The sequence below is a fragment of the Marmota monax genome, unplaced genomic scaffold (assembly GCF_021218885.2).
Source record: "Marmota monax isolate L192 unplaced genomic scaffold, Marmota_monax_Labrador192_F-V1.1 WCK01_AAM20220418_F8-fsc00088, whole genome shotgun sequence".
Taxonomy (NCBI): domain Eukaryota; kingdom Metazoa; phylum Chordata; class Mammalia; order Rodentia; family Sciuridae; genus Marmota; species Marmota monax.
In genome coordinates, this window is record NW_026694492.1 from 6748305 (window position 1) to 6771349 (window position 23045).

At 41.8% G+C, this 23045-nt stretch overlaps 1 protein-coding gene across 6 annotated transcripts in view; it reads left to right on the forward strand.

The window, feature by feature from the left end:
- Positions 1–23045, forward strand: part of Nedd4l (NEDD4 like E3 ubiquitin protein ligase) — a 316988-nt gene that overhangs the window by 150048 nt on the left and 143895 nt on the right. For 5 of the 6 annotated variants that reach the window (XM_046419505.2, XM_046419506.2, XM_046419507.2 and 2 more), the window contains one exon: positions 21602–21683. In XM_046419505.2, the coding sequence (XP_046275461.1) occupies positions 21602–21683 (82 nt within the window). Of the gene's footprint in view, positions 1–21601; positions 21684–22590; positions 22750–23045 lie in introns of those variants that run through there. The other variant, XM_046419508.2, reaches the window with a different exon arrangement.

Consider the following 23045-nt stretch of genomic DNA (forward strand, 5'->3'; position numbering starts at 1 on the left):
AATACTAATTTTACATCGACAGCATTATTCTAATACATAACAAGTATTTATACTATAAATTTTGGTGTTTGGGGTCAGATGTAGTTGACCAGTTTTGCTCTCCTTGTGTGTAGAAAGGATGATAGACGAACTTGAAAAGAATTGTGATGTAATCTATGATTTTTATCTATCTTTATTCTTCATTCACCAAAGGATACTTTTATTTTTTTGAAATTAATGAAAAACGTATGCCATTTAAGTGCTGTGAGTATTGCTCTCTGACTTAGAAATCACTGGTTTGGGAGGCAACAGTTGTGTTTTTCTTTGTGTTCTGCGTTAGGTCTTGATTCTGAGTATTTCTGACTTGGAAATCTCACTGGGAAGAGGGAGACACTAGCTGTACTCGGCGTCAAATGAAATACCATCTTAGGTCATGAAATGGTTTGCTTGGAGAATGATTTATGGTAGATCTGAACTTTGGAAGGTAGTGATAGAAATCTTTTTTCCTCTAGTATTTGAGTTACATGATATGTACTAAAGCATTTATTATTTTTCTGAGAATAATAATGAAAGCCTGGAACCTACACAACTGAATTTTTCCATTAGGTTTTACTGTCATTTCCTATGTCAGAGTAGAATTACTCACACATGCTCATATACTTTATGATCAACACGTGATTTTTGTTTTTTTACTGTCTCATTTGACGGTGATTCATAAACTGTTAGTTCACTAGTTAGTGTATATGTGTACATTGCCAAAGACCGAAATAAACCTGAGCGTGGGCCACACCTGCATATTAACACGCCAGATAACTTTCAACAAAGTATTCCCAATGTTGTCAAATGTTAATTAAGATTGCTGGAATTCTAAAACAATGGAAATGTAACAACAATGTGAAATATCAAAGCCTATAGTCAAATCTGAGTTATTCTCTAATAAAATACTTTATTTCACGTTGAAAAGTACATTGTCTACTCACATTTGAATTAGATTCTGCCAATCAAATGAAATTAAACAACCACAGTACATAAAAGAAGAGGGAATTTAAAACACTTTTTAAATGTTTGTGAGGACAAGATGAACTTCTCATGGGAATCTGAGAAGTCATGAAGTAAGAAAAAAATGCTTTTTACTAGACGGGAAAAAGGAAGTAGTAGTGATTGTCAGCTGTGGCTGTTACAACTTTCTTAAGCTTTATCACTGAGTGTTTGGCTTTTTTTTTTAATTTATAAAGGTTTTTTGGAGTCACATATTGCAACTAAATGTGATTTAAAACATCGTGTTCAGGGCATTGTCCTGTCACTGGGAAGTGTTGTATATAACAAAGAGATACAAAAGCAGCAGAGTCTTGTGATGGGAATTTCTCTACTTGAATGAATGTTAAATTCCAGAGTGGTTGGCAAGGCGGGAAGTACTTTCTGACATCTTAGAGGCACTTAGCAGAGCAGAAAGCTTTTGTGGTTCAGAGGGCTGTGAGGGGTGGCAGGGCTCTTTCACTCCAGACAGTGATATTTCATTAGTTTGCACTTCCTGGAGCTTTCTCACATGGTTCTCGGGTAAAGCCACTTACATTCCTCTCCTCAGCCTCCATGAAAATCTTACCTTTCTGTGTGTGTGTGCGTCAGGCTGGTGATGACGTAAGGTGCTAGTTACATGGAGGGACTTCTTCCTACAGGTGGGCCTGAAACAGCCAGGCAGCTGAAACCTCACCTGGGACCCCAGCAGTGCCCGAGACCATTCACCTCTGGGCTGATGACAGCTGTTTTCAGAGTCTCTTTGGACTGTGTTCCCAGTGGCTCAGAATCCTAAGTAGGGTCCTTGCACACCCTCACCTACAATAAATATTTGTGCTTCTTTTGTGCCCGGCCTGGTTTTGTCAGTGCAGAGGAGGGCAGGTGAGCAGTGGGAAGCAGGCAGGCAGCTCCCAGGTGCTGTCCCAGCCACCAGGCAGGACTTGGGGGTCAGCCCCTAATGACCACCACTCCTCTCCTGAAAACACAGGTAACTTTGTTTCCCACTCCTATCCAACCCCTGGGGTATGGATCTTTTAAATTGTCCCTCCTCCCCTGCTGTGGTCATCAAATCTGAATCAGCCCCAGTAGTCATGGGATCTAGTCAGGTAATCATGAGCTGTACTCTCTCAGCTGAGACAGACATATGTGAGCTGTTTATTCACCCTGGTAGTTGTCACTGACGAAGGTTAAAAGTCCAGCTCCTGACCGACATTCTTCTTCCAGAGAATCAAAGAATACGTGGAAATTTCTGGAAAACCACATGACTCCTGAGACATTGCCACTTCAGAGGTAGTTAACAGTGGGACTTCAGACCAAGTGGAAACAGACTCTATAGTCAAGTGGAGTCAATGGGGTTTAATAGAATTATGTAAAAAAGCACCGATGTCTTGATCACCCCACACCTAGTCATGTGGCCAGTGGCAGCCTAGAGGACCACATGTAGTTATATACAGCTTCCCCTAACCAAGGTCAGGACTGGAAACTCTGTCACTCTGTCAGAGGGCATGTGGGCGTAGATTCTTGAGCAGAGGCTGCTTAGCATCCTGAGGGTGTGATCTTTGGGAGCCTTTGTTAGGGTCAAATCCTGCACCATCAGCTCAGTTCACCATGTTGAGTTTGACCAAGACCTACCATGCCAAGAGGACAAGCCTGAGACTCCAGGGAAGCCCAATGTCATTAAGGGAAACAGCATGGCAGACCCTAAGGCATTTCACTATTGATTCATATTTCACTGTTGATTCACTATTACCCTATCCTGTTGAGCTTCTCAGGGGCCTGTTTGGATCTGAGGTTAATCAGGGAGTAATCTATCTGAAAGAAATTTGTGTTTTTGGACTCGGTCCTATCTGGTATTATATTTGTATAACTCTTTAACTCACTGAATAGTGGCTTAAGTCACTTGCCTTGCTCATTGCTTGAAAATGTTTTGTGTCCTGGCTAAAAATATTTGTTAGTGATCTCTTGGGCTAGGTGCTGAGGAGTACTTCTTTTCCCTTCGACTTGTCAGTTTCTGTTGAGATAAGAAACTTTCAAGGTTGGTTGTTTTTTCTTCTTTGCACTTGATTAATTTTATATTTTTTAATTTAAAAATATGTGCATTAACAGTTATAGCACCAGGACAATTTTGAGGTTTATTAAAAGCAATTGAGAATAGTTAGACTAGGAAAATAGGTCCACCAATTTTGTTTAACTGGTTTGAAAAAAGGCCCTCCCCCGCTCTCCTGTTTCCTTTTTCCTTTTGCAGACCTGAGTGTTGAACCTAGAGCCTTCCGCATGCTGTACTGCCGAGCGACAGCCCCATCTCTCTTTAAAAACTTTATTTTGAGACAATTTCACTAAGTTGCCCTGGCTGGGCTGGAACTTTGTATCTTCCCATGTAGCTGGGATCACAGACGTGTGCCACATCACCGGGGCTGTTTCTTTTGGATTCTTTGTTTATTGATGGAAGTCCCTAATGCAGGCAGAGTGCTTTTCCTCATGCCGTGCCAGGGCAACTGTGTTTCTGGGTGAGACAAAAGAGCTTACCAGCTACAAAGATTATGGAAGCTGAAGGAAATGAGTGTCTGCACGAGGGGTGGAGGGAAGAGAATGAGAACACAGTCAGGGCCCTGTCACCGTGTGGAACTGCGAGTCCCAGGGGGATGGTAAATTCATCGTTTGTAGGGATACTGTCATTACAGTTTGATTTTTGAGCATGACACAGGACTGAAAGCTCTGACAAAGCCAGCACCTTAGTTTAGCAATTACCCAACCCAGAAAAACCCCGCCAGCTCCACAGTGAGGTTTTATGGAGCAGAATGGGTGGCAAACCCTCGCCCCTCCCTGGGCAGGCGGCCACCGGCTCTTCACCTGCCCTGAGCAGGTAGCCTCCCCGCTAGCTGCCTGTAGTTGCCTAATCATGGGTCTTACCCAAGTCAGTTAAGGTGCCTTTTTTTTTTTGGTAGTTGTACAGCATGCCTTTATTTTTTAAATTTTATGTGGTGCTACAGGTCAAACCCAGTGCCTCTCATGTGCCAGGCAAGTGCTCTGCCACTGAGCTACAGTCCTAGCCCTAAGTTGCTTTTTTATTGGGCTCCTAGCCATCTACTTGTGGCTTTGCTGCTGCTTTAGGGAGAAATGTGAGCAGGGAACAAAATAAAAAGCAATTGGAAGCTCCAGATTGGGAATGCAGCAGTTAGTCTCAGTGGGCTCCCAATCTCAAGGTGACACTCATTCATTTAATCAATAAATATGTACTGAGCCCCACAGGGGCCACTCAGCATGGTGCTCAGGAGACCAGGGACACAGAGTAGAGGCCAAGTGCTCCTTGGGGCCTGAGCCAAAGACCTGCACAACCACCTGTGGCCTCTTGCCTCTCTGGCTGCAGGGAGTGTCACCTCATGGGTCTGAGTAATCATAATAACCAAGTCCACTTAGAGATAACGCTAGGAGCCATAAAGAAATCAGGAAGGAAATGACCATTATATGGGTAGGTGAGCTTTTACAGGACATGCCATACTGCAAGGCAGCTGCTACCATTGTCCAGTATGGTTGGTTTTGATGAAAGAGTAAATTGTGGCTGACACTCGGTCAAAGGTAAGAAAACTTACTGTATGCGCTCCTTTAAAACATCATTCCCGTAGAGTGCTGTTCACTATTGTGCCTAGAAGACTAAGTGGCCATTATTGGTCTTAGAATGATATTTCCTGCAAAAGAAAGTTTTCCTTCATCACAGAGGCTCCAGTGTCATCTAATCAATATTGAAACTAGACCATCCACATCTGTAGGATAGCCCCAGAGTAAATTAATCATTCTGCCCTATTGGAGGTGTGACGGGGACAGTGTAGATAAAGAGGTAAAGGATCAAACTTCTGTCCTTACCACTGAGGGCCACAGGACCCCTCATCTCCCAGCCTTGTCATTTGCCAAACGGAGTTGTGTTAGATTAAGTGACCACCAATATCGGAGCTTTGATTTTTTTTTTTTTTTCCTTTTCAAGTCAAAATCTATTATTCCAACTTATCAAACCAATCCCAGTGAATTGTTACTTTGCAATAAGAGGACAGAGGCCAAGGGAGGAGTGGGTTCAAGTGGGTGCAGAGGCACACGTTGCATGGTCCCCTGAGCCTCTGCAGGCAGCACTGTGGAGCAGAAGGTAAACCTTTTCTGAGTTTCTCAGGTGATAAGGGCATGAGCTTGTGTGCTGTGCTTGAGGTCAGGGACTGTGGTCTAAGTCTAAGCAGTACTAACGGTACCAGCAGCTCATCGAAGGCTGGCTAAAGTGGAGGAACCTGCCTCTAAGCGCACACATGCCTCACCCCTGTTCGGTTAGAAGAGCTGATTCATACTGTGATGTCTGGTTATTTGGAGTTGCAAATGGTATAGCTGAGCAACAGGCCTATGTGTCTTACTCCTAAAGGTGTGCCTTCCATTACATTGCCACGTTACCCTAAGTCAAAGCAACCAAGCCAGCCATTAAAGGAAAACACCCTGTCTTTATCAAAGGGGTAACTGATGTATGTTTGTTAGGATCTCCCCCTCCAGTGAGCAATGTCCTATTTCCTTCAAGGTACTTCCCCAAAGAACAGATTTCACAAAATCGGAAAGATCACTTGTAGCCAGCGTTGTCCTGTGTTCGCCAGCCTCAGTCCTCCTCGCTAGCGTGCTTCTCTTTAGTATTGGTCATGTCGTTAACCCTGTGTGCTTTACAATTTTATTCTGTACTGTTCGCTGCCTGTCCCCTCTTGCTTGGCTGTAACTCCCTCTCATGGAGCTTTCCCCTCTCTCCCATGCCTAGACCCGCAGTGCCTGATGTGAATGAAATGGGTGCCTGGTGAGTGTGTTTTGAGTGAAGGGAAAGGAGAGGAAAGCAGACTCTGAGCCCTATGGAGGTCTGGGAGGGGAGTCTCCATGCAGCTGTCCTGCAGGTGTCCTCAAGGCTTTTGTGATCATGATCTGGGCCTGTGGTTTGTTCTGAGTTGTCATTGCTATGCAGGTGGAAAGCCATCTATAGGTCACCTCGCCCTGCCTTTATGTATTGGTCTAATGGAATTGGCTGGGTGGCTCTCACGTGAAGGTCATAGTCTGACTTTCCTGCCTGCTTTTTCTGAGGACTGGAGTTTGGCCCCTTGCCTCTGGTAGAGAAAGATCTGTCCACAGGGGAGTAGCTTTGTGACTCTCTTCATTGCCATTCGTTGGCGTAGTGAGTCTTTTTACCCATTGTGGTTTTTTCCTACCTAATTGCTATTCTGGTTGTCAGTGTTCGGCGTGCTGTAGTTACATGTTCCACTGTGGTTTTACTTAGCTTTAATCCTGTATTAATTGCCTCCTCGTTCAAACTCCCCGAGAGCAGATTACCCTTCACTTTCAGCTTCTCTGTGGCTATTGGATTTCTTTGTTTCAGTTGTGACATACAGGGGAAAAACAGAAATCACAAGTGAGGCTTCCGTAAATCTATTCTTCTTACTCGTATTATTAGCAGTATTATGCCTTAAAATAATGTAGATGACAGTGGACCAGAATATGAATTCTGTACATTTTATTATATAAACAATGGCATCTTCCAGCATCTACTAAGTTCAAGATTTACCCCACCCACCCACACCCACAATGCCCCATATACCTAATCTTCCCTAGGGCCATTGGCATACCTATAAAGCAATTATTTGTTGTAGGTCCATGTGTGACCAAGGCATGGCCCTACTTGCAAGGAGCTTCTAGAACAGTGGCCGGAAAGGACTCATAAGTAGATGACTGCTATACTGACAGGCTTCTGGCAGTAGGAGTGGGGCTGCGGGGTAGAAAATCTTCTAGAGGCAGGTGAGCTTGTCTTGAGTAAGGTCTTGTGCAGGTCAGATGCAGGCAGGGCATTTCAAGTTGAGGAAAAAGCATGGTGTGCTCTGAAAACTAAAGTCAATCCACTTGGCTAAATGGATAAGATCCATGGAAGATGGCATGAGTAGGCAGGCAGTGCCAGACTGACGATCCATCTCTGATGCAACAGTTTGGACTTTATGTTGTAGGTTACAAAGAAACAATGCAGAGGATGAGTCCTTCATGGTTGGTTTTGGAAATTTGGGCTAATAATCAGCTGCTTTAATAAGATCTGGAAAAGAAAGGGCTGGGGCTCATGCTGCGTTTCATCCTTAAAATGCTTAATTGGAGAGGTTGGGAGGTCAGGAGGGACTCTCGTGGGTCTTCCTGGTGTTCAAGCCTGAGGTCTCAGCTGGAGGCCAGACTTGGCCAGCAGTTAGTAGTTAATAGTCACAGAGAAGGGGGCGTCCTGGGGGTAGGGAAGTGGGGACCATGTGAGCCCAGCCAGGAATAGCTCCAGAGTGAAAAGATGCCAAAAATGAAGCCTTGGGGGAGCTTCCACATGTGACTCTGTAGTTCTCAAGTCTGAGCTCCTTATGAGAGCCTGCTCTCTCCCACACCTTCCCCTCCTTCCCCAGTGAGCCGTATGGGATCTCCTTGAGTGCCGCCTCACTCTCGCCAGTGACCATGGCATCACCTGGGAGCTGTTGGAGATGCATATCACCGGGGCTCACTTCATACCTGCAGACCCAGCCTACAGTTTAACCAGATCCCTAGGTGATTACCATGCACATTGAAATGCTGGAGGAACACTATCCTGCTATTGTGGAACTTCTTTACTATAGGTCTCCACAGGACCTACTTACCTTTGAGAGTTTGCTCAAATTGATAGACTGCGGGGCACATAGAGTATAAATCTCATGAGCAGTTAGTAGAATTTGGCTAGAATGCAGTCTTCCCTGCAGATTCCATTTCTTACATTTAAGTGTCCAGTTAAGGTTCTGTGCTCACTTACGAGGAGGCATGCTGCCAGAACACTGATTCAGGTCTCAGACTGCTGCTTCTGTACAGCCCCCAGCGTTACCCTGCAGAATGGGAAAGTCTGTATTGCATGTTACCTGCAGTACTTTAACACATGTACCCACAATGCCCCGGAGGGATGGGAGTGCTTATCTCTGACAAGGTTTGCTGTTTCCGTAAGTGATAATATAACTATAGTCAATATAACTATAGTCAACATTTACTAGTAGCTCATTGTATGCAGCTGTGTAGAAATTTGAGGTTAATTACAATGTTTTGCCTTTACGAAGAGCCAGGTAAGAGTTTGGTGACTGAGTAACATTCACATCTGGACTGATGACTCACCATCTTTATTTTGCAAGGAAATCTTTTGGGGGTTGGATCAAAAATCAGCCATTGTCTGAGCTTAAGCAGCTCCAATAAAAAGTGTGTAAATGGTACATAATGAGCCAGGAATCCATTTTTAAATGTGAACTTCTATGCAGTGTATAAATGACCATCAACAATCTAACAGAGGATTCTGCAATTAACTTTTATTATTGTCTCCCTAAATTTGTCTTTAAACATTAATATTTCTTGTGTCCTTTAGATTTGAATAGGTAAGGTCCCCTTCTAAAGGAGTATATCCCTCCATAATTCAGTTAACATTGTCAATGAAAGAGGCCCGTGATTTTAGTTTTTGGTATTGTTGACATAAAGTTTGCTGTAGCCCCCCCCCCCAATTTTATTGTTTTCTTTGATCTTATAACTCATGACACTATGGGAAACAACCCTGTAGTTTGTGGAAAAGTGAAGGAAATGACGCAAGTTCAAGAAAATGAGATTCACATGGAAAAATAGATCCTGTATCTGGTTACTCACTATCAGATATGAGATAAATATAATAATGCTAAGAATTCCGCATTTTGACCACTCGGGAAAGACAATGTTTCCAGATGTGTAGTCCTAGAAAGAAGTTAACCTGTCATAATGACTGGCAAGAAGCCAGGCAACCAAGAACTGTTTATGGAGGACCCACTCTGTACCAGGACTCATTTTGTACCAGGCTCCATGGAATATTTAAACAAACCCAAGACATAAGCAGTGGCCTTAAGTGACTTGCAGCTAGTTTAAGAGAATTAAGATTTACACACTTGAAAAGGAACAAACAATACAGGAAGGCACATGAGTCGATGGAAAGGAGTGACCTAGCTGTCACGCTTGCAAGAATTCAGAGAATGGAGAAACTAGTTATTACGTGTTGGTTTGTTCTGGGAAATGATGAGGAGGAGGTGCCAGCTGCCTGGAGCCTAGGAGAGAAAGGTGCTCCACGAGTAAGGGGTGAAAGCTAAGAACATGGGTGTACCAGTGACTGAGGATACACCGGGTTCAAGCACTCTGAAGATAGTAGATGGACGTAATTGGAGAACCACAGATGTGACTGTTACTGGCAAGTGGAGTAAACCGGATGCTCCACTTAACTGTCTAATAGAAATTCTAAAGCATACAGCAGAAGTAAAAGGACCCCGTGTTAGTGAATACAATAGAAGTCAGAACTCCACAGCTGATAGGGGAGAGAGGAGCAGTTTATTCCTTGTAAATTCTTTTGATTCTGCTCTTATCGCATAATTATTTAACTCTTCATCAGGGTCTCAGAAACAGGGAGAAACAGATCCATAAAACAGTCATTGGATAGTGTAAAGTTCTCAAACATATACCCACAGGCGGGTGTGTGTATGTAGGAACGATGCCTTACTTGTGATTTTGGATCCTACACTAGGTTCTAGAGAAGCCCTATAGCTTCCCTTCATCTACAGTCTCACCTAATTATAGTTTGAGAGAATTTTAAAAACTGATACCTTCATATTTCTGATAGATTTCATCAGGCTAAACCACTGAGATCCAGATGTCCATCCTTTTTTAAAAAATTGTTCTAATTGGTTATACACGACAGCAGAATGCATTTCAACTCATTGTACACAAATGGAGCCAAAACTTCTCATTTCTCTGGCTATACACGATGCAGAGTATCTATCCGCTTTTGATGTGTCAGATGTAGGGTCCAGCTGTGGGGCAAGTTAACCAAGATTTTTAATGTTGATGAGGGCTTCATTTCTTTAAACTTCCTCCTTGGTAGTATGTGGGCCCTGGGGGTTCCAAATGTGAGTTCCTATCATATTTATCTGCATACCTGGAAAACTCTGTCCTATGACACTCGGCTCTTATATTGTGATATGGGACATTGTCATAATCTAGCACTTTTTCTGTTGCTTGTAATATTGGAAAGCACAATTGTTTGAGCCTCTTTTAAAATTCCATTATAAGAAGTCTTGTGAAAATATGGTAAAACACTCCAAGTAATGGAAAGTTAAAGGGTTTGATGGTTTGTTTGCATGTTTAAAAGACTTGAAGATAAAACTTCTAAAAATAATGATGATAATAATAATAATAATTTTGAAAATAATTTTTCCAAGAGTTGAGGGAGTACTTTTGTCTCTGAGGAATTCTGGATTTCACAGTCTTGTTTTTGATAACAGGCCGAGTGTGATTGGCATCTTGGCATTAGAAGTGCGTTCAAGTGTTCTGCGACTTTGTACATGTTCATAGTCCCTTATCTGTAGTTCCAAAGGCCAAAAAGCCTTGGAAACTGAAAATGTCTTTGTGGGTTTCTTAAACTCATTTAAGAACAAAACCTGATGTGAACAGACTTAAGTATTTCTGGGCTCTAGGTATAGCACTTGATTTTGCTCTTCATGCATATGATTGCCTGGATATTAACATTTGATTATGGGTTCTGCCCCAGCCCTGCTGGGGATGGTGTGTAATAATTGGAATAATCATTAAGCCATCTTGCTAAAATGAAGAAAATTCAGCTTTGTATACCCATTTGGCCCCACAGGTTTTTCGTAAAGGCTGGCTTTGCTGGAGTATTAACTTTACTAGGAAAAAGCACCAGGCTAAGTGGCTTAGAGCAGAAATTTATTGTCTGACAGCCCTAAATATCTGAGATCAAGGTGTCAGCAGGGCCATGCTGCCTCTGAGATCTAGGGAAACTCCTTCCTTGCTCTTCTGGTGCTGGCTGGCAACATTCAATGTTCCTTGGCTTGTTAGATGGGCTACTCCAGTCAGAGGGTATCTTCTCACCTGTCTGCAAGTCATCTTCCTCCTGTGCATGTCTGTTCTGTGCCCAGATTTCCCCTTTCCATAGGGACACAGTCATATTGGTTACAAGTAAAAAGCAAGCTGTGCCCTGGGAAGGGATGACTTCGAGAATTAATTAAAACTATCCTTTTCTCCCTATTTAGTTAATAAAGGCTGAATTCCCCAAGTAGTTCTGCACTTGAGAACCTGCCCTCTTTTCTGTTTGACACAGCTCAGTGTGAGCTCCACTTTGGCATCAAGTTTAGCATTCCTCTGCCTGTCCAGTGTGATTTTTCTCAGGTCACGAGAACCCAGGTGAGGTTAGCCAAGGAACTGACTTTCAGGATTATAAGAGAAGAGTGTGTTTGGAAGTCTGTTCTCAACTTGATTTGAGTGCATCTCTGCGTCTGTGTTTGTGTGTTAGACTACTTGCTTTATAAACTGGGGATGGATGGAGCCACTTTATAAAATAAATATATAACATAATCAATGTATCTTTTGGACTTTTGCTTCATGAAGTTCTAGTTGGCTTGACTTTTTCTAACCACGAGGGAAGTGGACGAGCAGGTCTGATAACTCGGAATACCAGCAAACTCTCCGTAGAACAAATAAATAGATGGACTGACAGGATCGTATCTCGGAATTTTTCTCTTTGTCTTATTTCTTTTGGGACTAAATTCCTGACAGGTTCCTATTGTGACAAAGTACTTGAAACTGTTCTGGCATTAGGTAAAAGATGTTTGTTTGTTTAAAGTTGGCAAGACTCGACTTTGCTCTTTCCCTTCCCCCTCCACCCCCGCTGAAGTAAACTCAAAGTGCTCTGGCTGGTAAGTTATAATTGCAGGTAGGCCTTGCAGGTTGTCCTCCCTGTGACCCTAGCACATGGGTGTGGTGTCGAGTGGCCCCAGTTGGCCCCCAGGAGAGGCAAAGTCCTTGGTATCCACTAGAAATATAAGTTGTCTCCATCCCCTTCCCATCCTTCCGTCAGTGTGGAGTTGAATGAACTCCTTATGCTGGAACCTAAAGGAGGAAAGAGGGAAAGATGGAGTTGCAGTGGTCCCCACAGCAGGGTGCTCAGGCAAGCAAACTGAGAAATGCAAACCATGAGGTTCTGAATTGGAAACTTGGGGATCAAGGCCCAGCAGTCCGTGAATTGATCAAGGTAATTGTAACACTTGCTCAGTTGGAAATCTTCTGCTCCAGGAATTCCTCCTCCGCAGCCTTCTGCCCTCTCCTCAGTTACCTGCTGTGTGGAGGACCCAGGTGTCCACCCTTTCAGCCTCCCTGTGCACATGCAGCAGGGGGCTTGCCAATCCCAACTGTCCTGAGCTCACCTTTCTCAGGAGCAAGCACCACCCAGGGATAGCTATGCCAAGGGAGAGGAGGAATGAAACCCTCAGTAGGTGGGCGGAAAAAGACTGAGGAAGATCTGGGGTGAGGGGAATTGGTAGGGAATATTGGAGTTCTTCCATGATAAATCTCACTTCATAGTTTCTTGTAGGATCAGCATCCTCTGATACAGCCTTCTTATGTGACAACTTCATGTGCCCAGTGTAGGCTGCCTTCCCAGGCCTAGATAATCAACAGTCGGCAAAGTTCCTAGTTCTGCTACACTATAAAATATTGCTCAAATGGTAAAATTGGACTAGTTTTCAAGGAACTTCTGCAGGGGTGATTTAGCAACTCACAGTACTTTAGGATCCATAGGAGCTGTTGGACTCTGGCCCATATCAACCTCCAGGTTTCTCTGGTGAGTGGGCCTGGAGGAAAGTAAGGAGAGGATCTGGCTCTTCTCTTTGGAGGGAGATGATGCTTGATGCAGTGTTCTCGTTTGGCTGAGGGTTTCTATAATGCTTATTGTATATTGTATGATAAACAGTTGCACTGTACTAAAGTAGTGATCGCAGTAATTTTAACTTAGTTGAACAACTTCTTATCTGAGAATTCCATATCTTGCTCTCTGTATATAGATTATTTTTGTATGTTCAATTGGCTTCCTCTAAACTTTCTAAATACTCCCAGGTTGTTGAATACTCCCTGTATGTTTGCATGTGGCTTGTGGGTTTGCACGTTTTCATGCCTTCTGGAATTATTTGTAGACGATATCCTTTATGGCAAGGTCTTGTCTAATCAGTTGGATGTTTGGTAATTTCTCACAAGTAAACAGGTTTTAATTGCTCCTTATCCTTCAATATGCATGGAGGTAGTGCTTTTGAGGTCTTCGACAGAGTGTGTCTTGGAACCCCCTAAAGGGATTGTAGAGGATGGCAGGCATCGATGCGGTAATTAAACATTGCTTCCTTAGCACAAGACCCATAGATGGATCCTTGCTGTTACTTTGATTATGAGAGCTATTGCACCAACAAGATATTTGGCATAGAAATTAAGAAAATTAGAATGGTTCCTTTTTACTTCATTTAGTATATTTGCATGCAGAAAATTTCTTTGAGACATCTTGTCCTACTTAAAAAGGGAGTTGTTAAATCAGAAATTGATACTAATGTTAGAAATGTCTTTTCCCCCACCTATTTTATTGAAGCATGTAGGATTTTTTAACTTACTATATCTGTTTATTTTTTTTAAAAAAATTAACACATTAGTTACATATAACGGTGGGGTTCATTTTGATCCCCAGTATTCCTCTTTTCCTCCCCACATAGGATATTTTTAACTTTAAATTTTCTAATTGATCCCATTTGTTTGGGACCACATGGAGACTAGCTGTATCACCTTTCACTCTTAGCATTGCAGATTGTGACACATCTATGTCACTTGGAAAATATAGAGAGATGAAAGGAAGGAAAAAACCCTTATGATCTATTTGGTGCAGTGATGCACTATTGTATGGTTTGTTTTTCTATGATGCAATAGTTTGCTTCCATAGTCATGATTAAATAGAATGTTAATCTTTCAACAAAATGCAGGTGATGGTGGTTATTATGATTTTAATAGCTACATAGCATTTTACACATGTAGGTATGTATATTGAGCACATATGTAAGTCACATGTGTTTCTTTGTATTCTTTCCTAAGCTAGTCTTTATTTTTGAATTTTGAGCTGTTTGTAGTTTTTTTGGCTTTCTTAAATGGCATCATGGAGGACAGCACAGTGCAGCCAGTTGTACTTCTGGATACATTATGGGTTTGGGAGGCAGAATGAGTTTCAGAATCTTGCCATACAACCTTTTCTTCTCCTCACGTGTGAAATGAGGATACTAGTATTCTTTCTGGGGTTGTTATGGGAATTAGAGGTGGTATGTACATAAGGCACCAAGCCCAATGCTTTTAGGCACCCAGAAGGTACTTGATAAATGATACTGGAGGTTATTACCAGTGCTCATAAAGATTTTTTTTCTGCATTTCAAATCATCTTAGAATACACACTATCATGAGATTCCTAGAGTGCACATGTGGGCAAGAAAGAACACCAGCTTTCTCAAAGGTGGAATCTGCATTCAAACTTACTCGCATCTGACATCAGCTTCTCTGGAGGGTGGGTAGGCAGCCTCTTTGAGGGCAGGGTCTGCATCTATTTACTTTTACTCCTCTGCTCTGCCTTGGGGTCTGCCAAAGTCCTCCATAATGAATGCTCAGTGACTTTTTAAGCAGTTGGATCAATTGTGAATCAAGTTTCCAGAAACAGAAGTTTGTTTCTTCTTATGGTCTTATTGCTCTCTGTTAAAGTGTTAATAGCATAAAAAGAAAGACATCGCGTATGGGGAAGATGCAGAACAGAACAGGCTGCTGGTGAAGATGAGTCATAGGCTGTCTTTGTGTTTGGCAGCAGTATGGGTATTTCAGTAGTTTACAGGTGAAACTTTCCCTTTAGTGACTTCCTCTGGACAATATGGATATTACTGGAAGAGAACACTGGCCTTGAACCAGCATTGTTTTTTTCCTTACAAACTCTTTGGAATTAATATTTTCAGGAGCCACCTCATATCTACAAGATAGAATGAGAGCTGTGTGTATGTGTATCTCAGACAGCAGGGGCTCCCCGAGGGACTGGTTTTAAATGGCAAGGGGTCACAGGGAGGGAGTCATCCTGGCTAGAGACTTCAAGACTTGAGTGACTAGGGAGGTTTTAGGATATCTCTATTCCACTGGTTCTCCAGACAATAAAATCCAAATTAAAATACACGAGTATTTTTCAGCAACTTCACAGATTATGCCTAAGACAGAGTTTTAATGCCCTTTATATCTACTTAGAACCAATCTAAGAATACGTTTGACTATAATCTTACTCTCTTGTATTTGTTGAAAAATCAAACGTATTTTAGAGTAAATGGCTCATTCTCAGTAATGGTGATGAAGGATATATTTCCAAACTCTTCATGCCTTTCAGCTAGTTTTGAGGGCTGGGATTATAGCATATTCTTTCAAAATCTCAAATGTTGTCTATTTAAGACAGTTTTCTGAGTAGAAAACATATGTGAAGCTCTTTGGGGTTTGTAATTGAGGTGTCAGCTGGCCGTGAACTCACAAGGCAGTACCTCATTGAAGAGTAAACTGTAGCTGAAGCATGTACATAACTGTTATTGGTAATCACATAATTTTTTGTACTCATAAAAGTAGAAAGTACCTACTCACAGTAGAATGTTTTTTTAAATAGGAACTATAAAAAATAAAATGATTCATAAACTTCTCATTTAGAGAGAATGGCTATTAAAATTTTTTCTCAGTTACTTTCATACATATATATTTTAATTAGTCTCATTTTTTTCATTTTTTGCAGTACTAGTAATTGGACTCAGTGGAATACTTTACCACTGAGCTACATCCTCAGCACTTTAAAAAATCTTGAGACAGGGCCTTGCTAAGTTGCTGAGGGTGGCCTTGAACTTGCAATCCTCCTGCCACAGCTTTACAAGTTGCTAAGATTAGAGGTGTTCCACCATGCCTTGCTTAGTCACATTTCTAGATTCTGCTTATTCCTTAATATTATACTCTGATTATTTTCTTTCATTTAAAAATATTCTTTAAAATATTACTTTAATGATTTATAATATTCTAGCACATGAATGTACTATAATTTATTTAATCATTTTCCTATTGAACTGGAAGGTTGCTTCTAATTTTTCCTATTACTATAGGATGCTGTAATGAATATTTTTTGCAGATAAATATTTACTCACATCTGATTACTTCTTTGGGGTTAGTCCTTAGGAATACTTTTGATGAATCAAAGGGCATCCATCAACTCTTGGAATGTTCTTGATATTTCTGTCATCTTACTTTCCAGGAAACTTACCATTTGTCTTTCCAGTAGAGTATTAAAATGTCTGCCTCACCTAGAATGTGATACCTTTTTTAATCTCAGATAATTAGTTAGAAACAAACTTCAGACTTGGTATTATTCCATGTATTTTTGTGTTTTATTTCTTCTCACACCTCCTATGTATTCTTCTTACGTTACTTGGAAGTGTTTTATGTGGATTTTTTTTTAAATGAGGATCTAAGCAATTTATGTAACACTAATGGTAATAGTAAAAATGAGGAAACCTTCAACAAACAAGTTTTCACTTAACAAAATGGGTTTTGCAGTGAAACTTTCTCTGAGTAACTTAGTGTGTCAGGTAGTCACAATAAATTTGATCTATGATGCTGTGTAATTGGGTGCTGTGTCCAGTAGCTCTTTGCTATTTGCTAATAGGGAACAAAGACACAACCTTCCTACAGGTGCCTGGTGCCGTGTGGAGCCCTGCTTTCTAGGGAAGAATGCATGGTCTGAGGCTTCTGCAGAAGTCAGACCTTTCTCACTGTGATTCTGGAGGCCAGCTGTCTTATAAGGATGCCTTTCTAGGGATCTTCCAGTAGATACCTTATCTTACCATTGATAAGACAGTGTCCTTGCAGCATGGCTGCAGTCTGAACGGGATCCACCTCAGCATGGGGCTCACTGGAAGGATTTCCTGCCCTCTACTCACTGCTCTGCCCCCTGAAAATATGTGGATCTCAGCAAAGACTATTCTGATAAAAATGAGTAAAGAACAAGAAAAGAAAAATCTAGAGCACTTCAGCAAGTCCAATGGTCAAGCCATTAGTGACGTATCACACTTACTGTCCTTCAGTGTGTCCCAGAAGGTTGAGCAACAGGGCAGACACAGAAAGGCTGAGAAATGACATCATCCATAGTATCTTTGCTCAGCAGTGATGCAGGTGGAATGTAACCCCCAAATAAGGTTTCCATTTCTTAAACTCTGTAAATTCCCTTGAGGTCAGTGTGGACCTGCAGGCCTTTTTAGGATTGACTGATAAGAGGCTCAGAATTTTCAGGTTTGGGCTCCATGTGGAGAATGAAAGAGATGACGGTTTAAAAAGTTCTTTGAAGTTTTGCAAGATCAGAATGGATTTTTGATCAAGCTTTCTTGGTGGCTTCTTCTGAGAGAGTAGGCAGTAGGAAATGTTCGCTGATTATCTTGACATCTGTTAGGTTTCTTGCTATTTCATTTAGGGGAAGGGCATCTGTCCTTCAGCCACTGATCTCATGCAGTCCTTTGTGCTACATCTCATTTCTCTCAGATAAAAATTTTGTCACCATTTTAACCCCCATTCCCAAATGTAATCTTTTGTGTACAGATGAGGTATCTTGTTTCGGAGGGACAGCTTGAATTCCCCAAGTATTTCTTCTTTTCAATTTTGTACGCTTCCTGAGGAGTACTGAGGCACCTGAGGTCCTATGGGTGCATTTTGTGGTCTGCTCAAGCAAGCGTTTGCTTTGGGAGGCCAGTATGAATGTTCCAACTTCTCGTTGAAATGAGAGCTCAATCATTAGGATTCTCTGACAGCTCAGACCTTCGTTCTTTGATATACCCTTCAAATTGACAGACAAACGCACCATCATGGACTTAGAGCCAAAGGTCTGAAGTGACTAGGTGCCCTTGTATAATGACATAACTTATCAAGAGACCCCACACTTGGGCTTCAGTGGACTGCCCTCCTCCTAGCCTGCCTCTCTACATTCTGGTCTACTGGGTCCACATTTGCGTTAGCTCCTGAGCCTTTCTTTGGGTTAATCCTCACGACCTCAGTGGAGTGCTTTTTCATTCTTTGGGGGCAGGAGCCATCTTGCTCATCTCCCTGCCAGCTGTTTTGTCTCCTTATAATGAACCTGACCATGAGTCTTCTGGACTTCAACAGTTTCATAATGGTGAAGATGATAATGGCTGTTTATTTTAGTCTTCTCAACAGCCTCCCTATAAAGGAACTGTTATTATTATCCCCATTATGTAAATGGTAAAACTGAGGCACAAGAAACTATGAGAGTTTCCCAAGTCACACAGCTATACACAGGGGAGATGGGTTTTTACTTCCAGTGGGGTGGCTGACTGAGATTTGAGCCCACATGGCCTGTTCTTCCTCAGCCCTTTACACTGCAACCAGATGGATATTTTAAGGTTCAAAATCCCAGCCCAACACATCATTAACCTTTACCACTTAATCCTTCACCTAGAATCCCCTCACCCTGATCTTGGCCTTCACCCCCATACTCTGGTAAATCATGTGAAGTCAAATCAGTGATTGTAACAGAAGTAGGGAGTAAAGACAAACAGGCAGAGAACTCCTCTTTGGCAGTGGTGCCCAGATGGATGGAGGCAGAGAAATCACCTGGATATTGGTCAGTGCAGATTCCTGGTCTAGGGTGAGGCCAGGTGCCCAGATTCCAGGTGACACTGGCATGAGTTGAGGGATTGCTCTACTAACTTATGTTCCTGGGCTCTTGGCACACTGTGTCACAGTTGTCATTTTGTTTCTCTGGGTTCCATTCAGACGTGGCAAGGACAGTGTCTTCTGTCTATTTTGGGTGCTTATCCCTTCACCTGCATGTAATAGGCACTCAGTAAATAGGAGGTGGTTTGAATGCTAGTACCAGTTTGCCGTCTCCTTGGAGAGGTTGGAAGGAACAATGTAATGTTTAAAATTTTGCAGAACAGAATTTCTCCTCCCATCCAAAGTCCTGCAAAGCATTTAGCTTCACCCCCTCCAAAGAGTCATATTAACTCTAGCCTGAGCTGTACTGAATACCAGTCCCAGGACAGTGACCAGGTGCAGGAGTGACTTTGGACATCCCCACCCTGATCCCCTAGGTGCTCACACATGGTCTGAATTAGAAGGAAGCATGAAATACTTAGGGAGCTGTGGTTGGCTGGCTCCCAGCTTGTACTACGTAGTAAATCGTGTGAAGTCAATAGTAATTGCAACAGAAGTAGGGAGTAAAGAGAAAAAAAGCAAAGAATCTCAAATATCCTGAGAGAGGAAAGAAGAGAATACCAAGTATTAATGGCTGGCATTGATGGAGCATCTGCAGCTGTATGTTGGAGCTGTGCTGGGTAGTGATTGTACATTATTTTCTTTGATTCTTGTGATAACCCTGTGAATTAGGAATTGTCCTTCCCATCTCATTCATAAATAGTGTGAAGTCAAAAGTGGTTAAGTCCTAGCTTGTCCCCTTTCTGTTTCCTGAGGGTGGTCCCAACTTCTCACTGTCTTCCCTTCCCTTGGAGCTCACACCCTACTGACCTTGGTGGCCTGCGGTTCCCTTGCCAGGCTGAATTCCCTTCCCGGAGTTTCTGGTTGATCTTTGACAGGGTTTTCACACACTAGTGCCTTCCTGGATGAGCACTGGAGACACGATGTGCTCAGCTCTGTCTTCCTCACTACAGCTAGAAGACATTGCCCCACACTCAAAGACCCTCCCCACAACCCCCAACTGCATGTGTCACTTACTGTCAGCTATTCAGGGAATAAAAACTGAGGTAAATAAGTGACTAGTAGAAGAATGTGGATAAGTGAAGGCTTAGCTTTTTATTGCGGTTATATAGTAGCCAGCAATCATGAAAGCTGAGGGACATAAAAACTAGACAGGACAGCAGGGAATGGTAGTCCCTGTAATGCAAGATTGTGTGTTTGTGTGCACGAGTGCACCCATTCAGTGCCCTGGAAGCCTGTTCTTGAGGTAATGGAAATAATCAGGCTTTGAGGTGTTTTTAGCAGTAATTTGGTGGCTAGAAAGAAAATTTTGTTTCTGTAGCGACAAAATACTCTTTCCAAATGCCACACAGAACAGTGATTCTCCAAGTGTGGTTGCTAGACCAGGTGCCTCAGCATTGCTGGGAACTTGCTGGATATGCAAATTCTGGGGTCCTACCACAAACCAACTGAACTAAAATTTGGGCATGGGTCCCAAGTCTGTATTTTAACCACCAGGTTGTGATGTGTTGACACCTGAGCGTCATTCACCTAGACAGTAACTTTTTCTCACACCTCAGACCACTGGTCCCCATGAGGAAGCTGCTAGGGCCTGGGACCTAGGTTAGGTCTGAACTTGGCTTGTTTTTTTTCCTGACTCTAAATGTCCAGATGAGGATCAGTGGGTGCCTCTGGTTACATGTTCTTTAACCAAATCAAGGTTTATAATTTATGGACCAAAGGCAAGATTGACTAATATCTCTATTCATGTAGTAGCACTATTTTCCACTGTGCTGTGATCTTTATTTTTGTATATTGATTATAATCTTAGTATTATCAATATTTATAAAAGATTTTATGGCATATTTATTTCTGATAGCAAATACAAATTAATAGTCTTAGTATTTTAGAGTACTCTATGTAATTTTCGGAAACATTCTGGAAGTTGCAAAATAAAGGTTAATTGTTATGGTATAGCTCTAAAGGATAACTCCCAAATTGGTATGAAGCTAACATGATGGGTTGAAAGAATTGCCAGTTACAGATAATTGTTTGATTTTGTGTGTGTGTGTGTGTGTGTGTTACTGGGAATTGAATCCAGGGCCTCATGAATGCTCTAGAGTAAATGCTGTATCACTGAGCTGTACCCCTAACTATCTAACTATAATTAGGGAAATGAGTATATAGGAGTCCTTTTCATGATTTTCCAGAAGGACCTCATTTTTTTAAGTGACTACATCTGAGCTATCCCTGAGTTAGCAATATTAGGGAGTGTTAATACACTTAGACTCTTAGTAGATAGTCCACATTCTTCTATAAATTCTTCCAGTACACATCTTGCTAGAAGATTTCAACTTCTCAGGGAAAGAATTTTTGTGATCTGTACAAAGAATTCTGGGACTTGTAGTCAGGCAACCTGAGTTTTAATGTAGACTTTTCTCAAATCTAATTTTGGGTAATCTCTTGACCTTTTGCTTTAGTTTTAGGTTTCTGTTTTGTGTTACCTATAAAATGGAAAGTCTTATTTAAATGAGTACCTATTGAATTTGCCTTGACTAAAAGAAAAACTTCCCACAGGGAAAAGTAAGAAGATGAATAAGATAAAAACTGAATTTTCTAGCTAGATTTTACTATTGTGAACACATTTTGTGTACCTCTTAGAAAATCTCTTTGTAATCTTTTCAGAATATGTGTCTAGAAAAAAATGACAGGTAAGTTAATTTTAATTCATTGTAGGGAAGATCATCTTTAAAGTTAGAATGTCAATTTCTTTTTGTCTGTGAAATAAATATGATTGGCTCTGGTTGATTTAAAAAAAAAAAAAAAAAACTTTATTGAGCATATTATAGGTATGTTAAAATGTTGTCGCTTAGTTTATGAAATTAATAAACTGGAACATTAAATGATCTTTACATTTTCATTCAGTTTGACTACTTTTTTAAAATGAAAAGTATAATCCTATTAAATCTGAAATATTTTCTTGCAGTGATCCATATGTGAAACTTTCATTGTACGTAGCAGATGAGAATAGAGAACTTGCCTTGGTGCAGACAAAAACAATTAAAAAGGTAGGTTGCCCATCCTTTTTAAAAATTCATTTAAGTCATAATTTAACCCAATGGAATTATGTATTTTGACTGTTGTCAAGTTTATATTTTAAGGTTAAGATGGCACTGTTTTTATTTTAAGCATCTACCAGTATTAAATTTAAATTCTGCATAGACAAAAACTTTTCTTTATTAACCCAAGATACCAATTTTGATTTTTAGTTAAATGTCTGCAGAAACAACATTCTGAAAACAAGTCATTACAATTGGTAATTTTTTTTTTCTTGCCAAGAATATGCTTAATGAAATGGAATTATTTATGTAACTGGCACAAAAGGAATGGTTTAGCCTGAAACAACTATTATCAAAGAAAGCAAAATACTTGCTTCACTACTTGAAAACTTTAAAATATACATGTTGTTTTATTCATATATGTGTACAAGTTTTATTTTTCTGTATAGTCGTCACACATTTGTTTCCATAGTTAAAATTGCCTGCCTCCATATTTTTGGATGCATATGTAAAATATATGCAAATATTTACCTCATATTTGAGGGCTTTATGGAAGATGAACGTTTTCTGTCAAAAATGAGTTTGCTCCGTTTTAGATTTAGTTGTAGGTTACTATTACTGTTTCCTCACTGCCTTGCGGGGGGGGGGCAGATGTTTAACTCTTGATTCCACACACTTCTTGGGCAGCATTGTGCTTTAAAAATACTGTAACTCTCGAGCCGTGGATCTACAGCCAGGTCTTTCTGTGCAGGGAACAGTAATGCAGGGTGCCCTTGACCTGGCATTGAGACCGGCATTAAAATCTGTTTTGCAAACAGAAGCCGGTATTTTGATTAGTGGGAGGATGCCTGCGAAGGACGGAGGCCATTGTTCCCTGTGTTAGGCGCTATCACTTGTTCTTCAGCAGTGAGCAGGGGCACCTTTCAGGGAAGGCAGCAGGGGCCCTGGTCACCTGCTGGACGCAGAGCCAAGGACCCAGGGCGGCGGCTGGAGACACTGCAATGTTTCCTGTCCCCGGGAGGTCCTCCCCCTCCTTGTGCACGGTGGAGGGCGCAGCTCCGATCCCAGCAGCCTGGTTAGTATGCCTGTGCGTCCTGCCATGCCTGAGCGGAAAAACTGCCCTTGTCGTTGGTCTCCTCCGTTTCCTGGTGGCCCTGTGACTGGTTCTCATTCCTTTCATGCTCTTGGCTTGTTTGCTTCCATGCCTGCCCACCAGTGCGCTTCCGTGGAGCTCCCTCCTGGACACTGCGCCCTGGGCCCAGCCGCCGCCGCTCCCTCCCCAGCCCACACCCACCCCTGCTCCATTCAAATCCAAAAGTATGGATCCCTATTATTTAGAATTGGGTTGACTGTGGAGTTGCAGATGGAGGA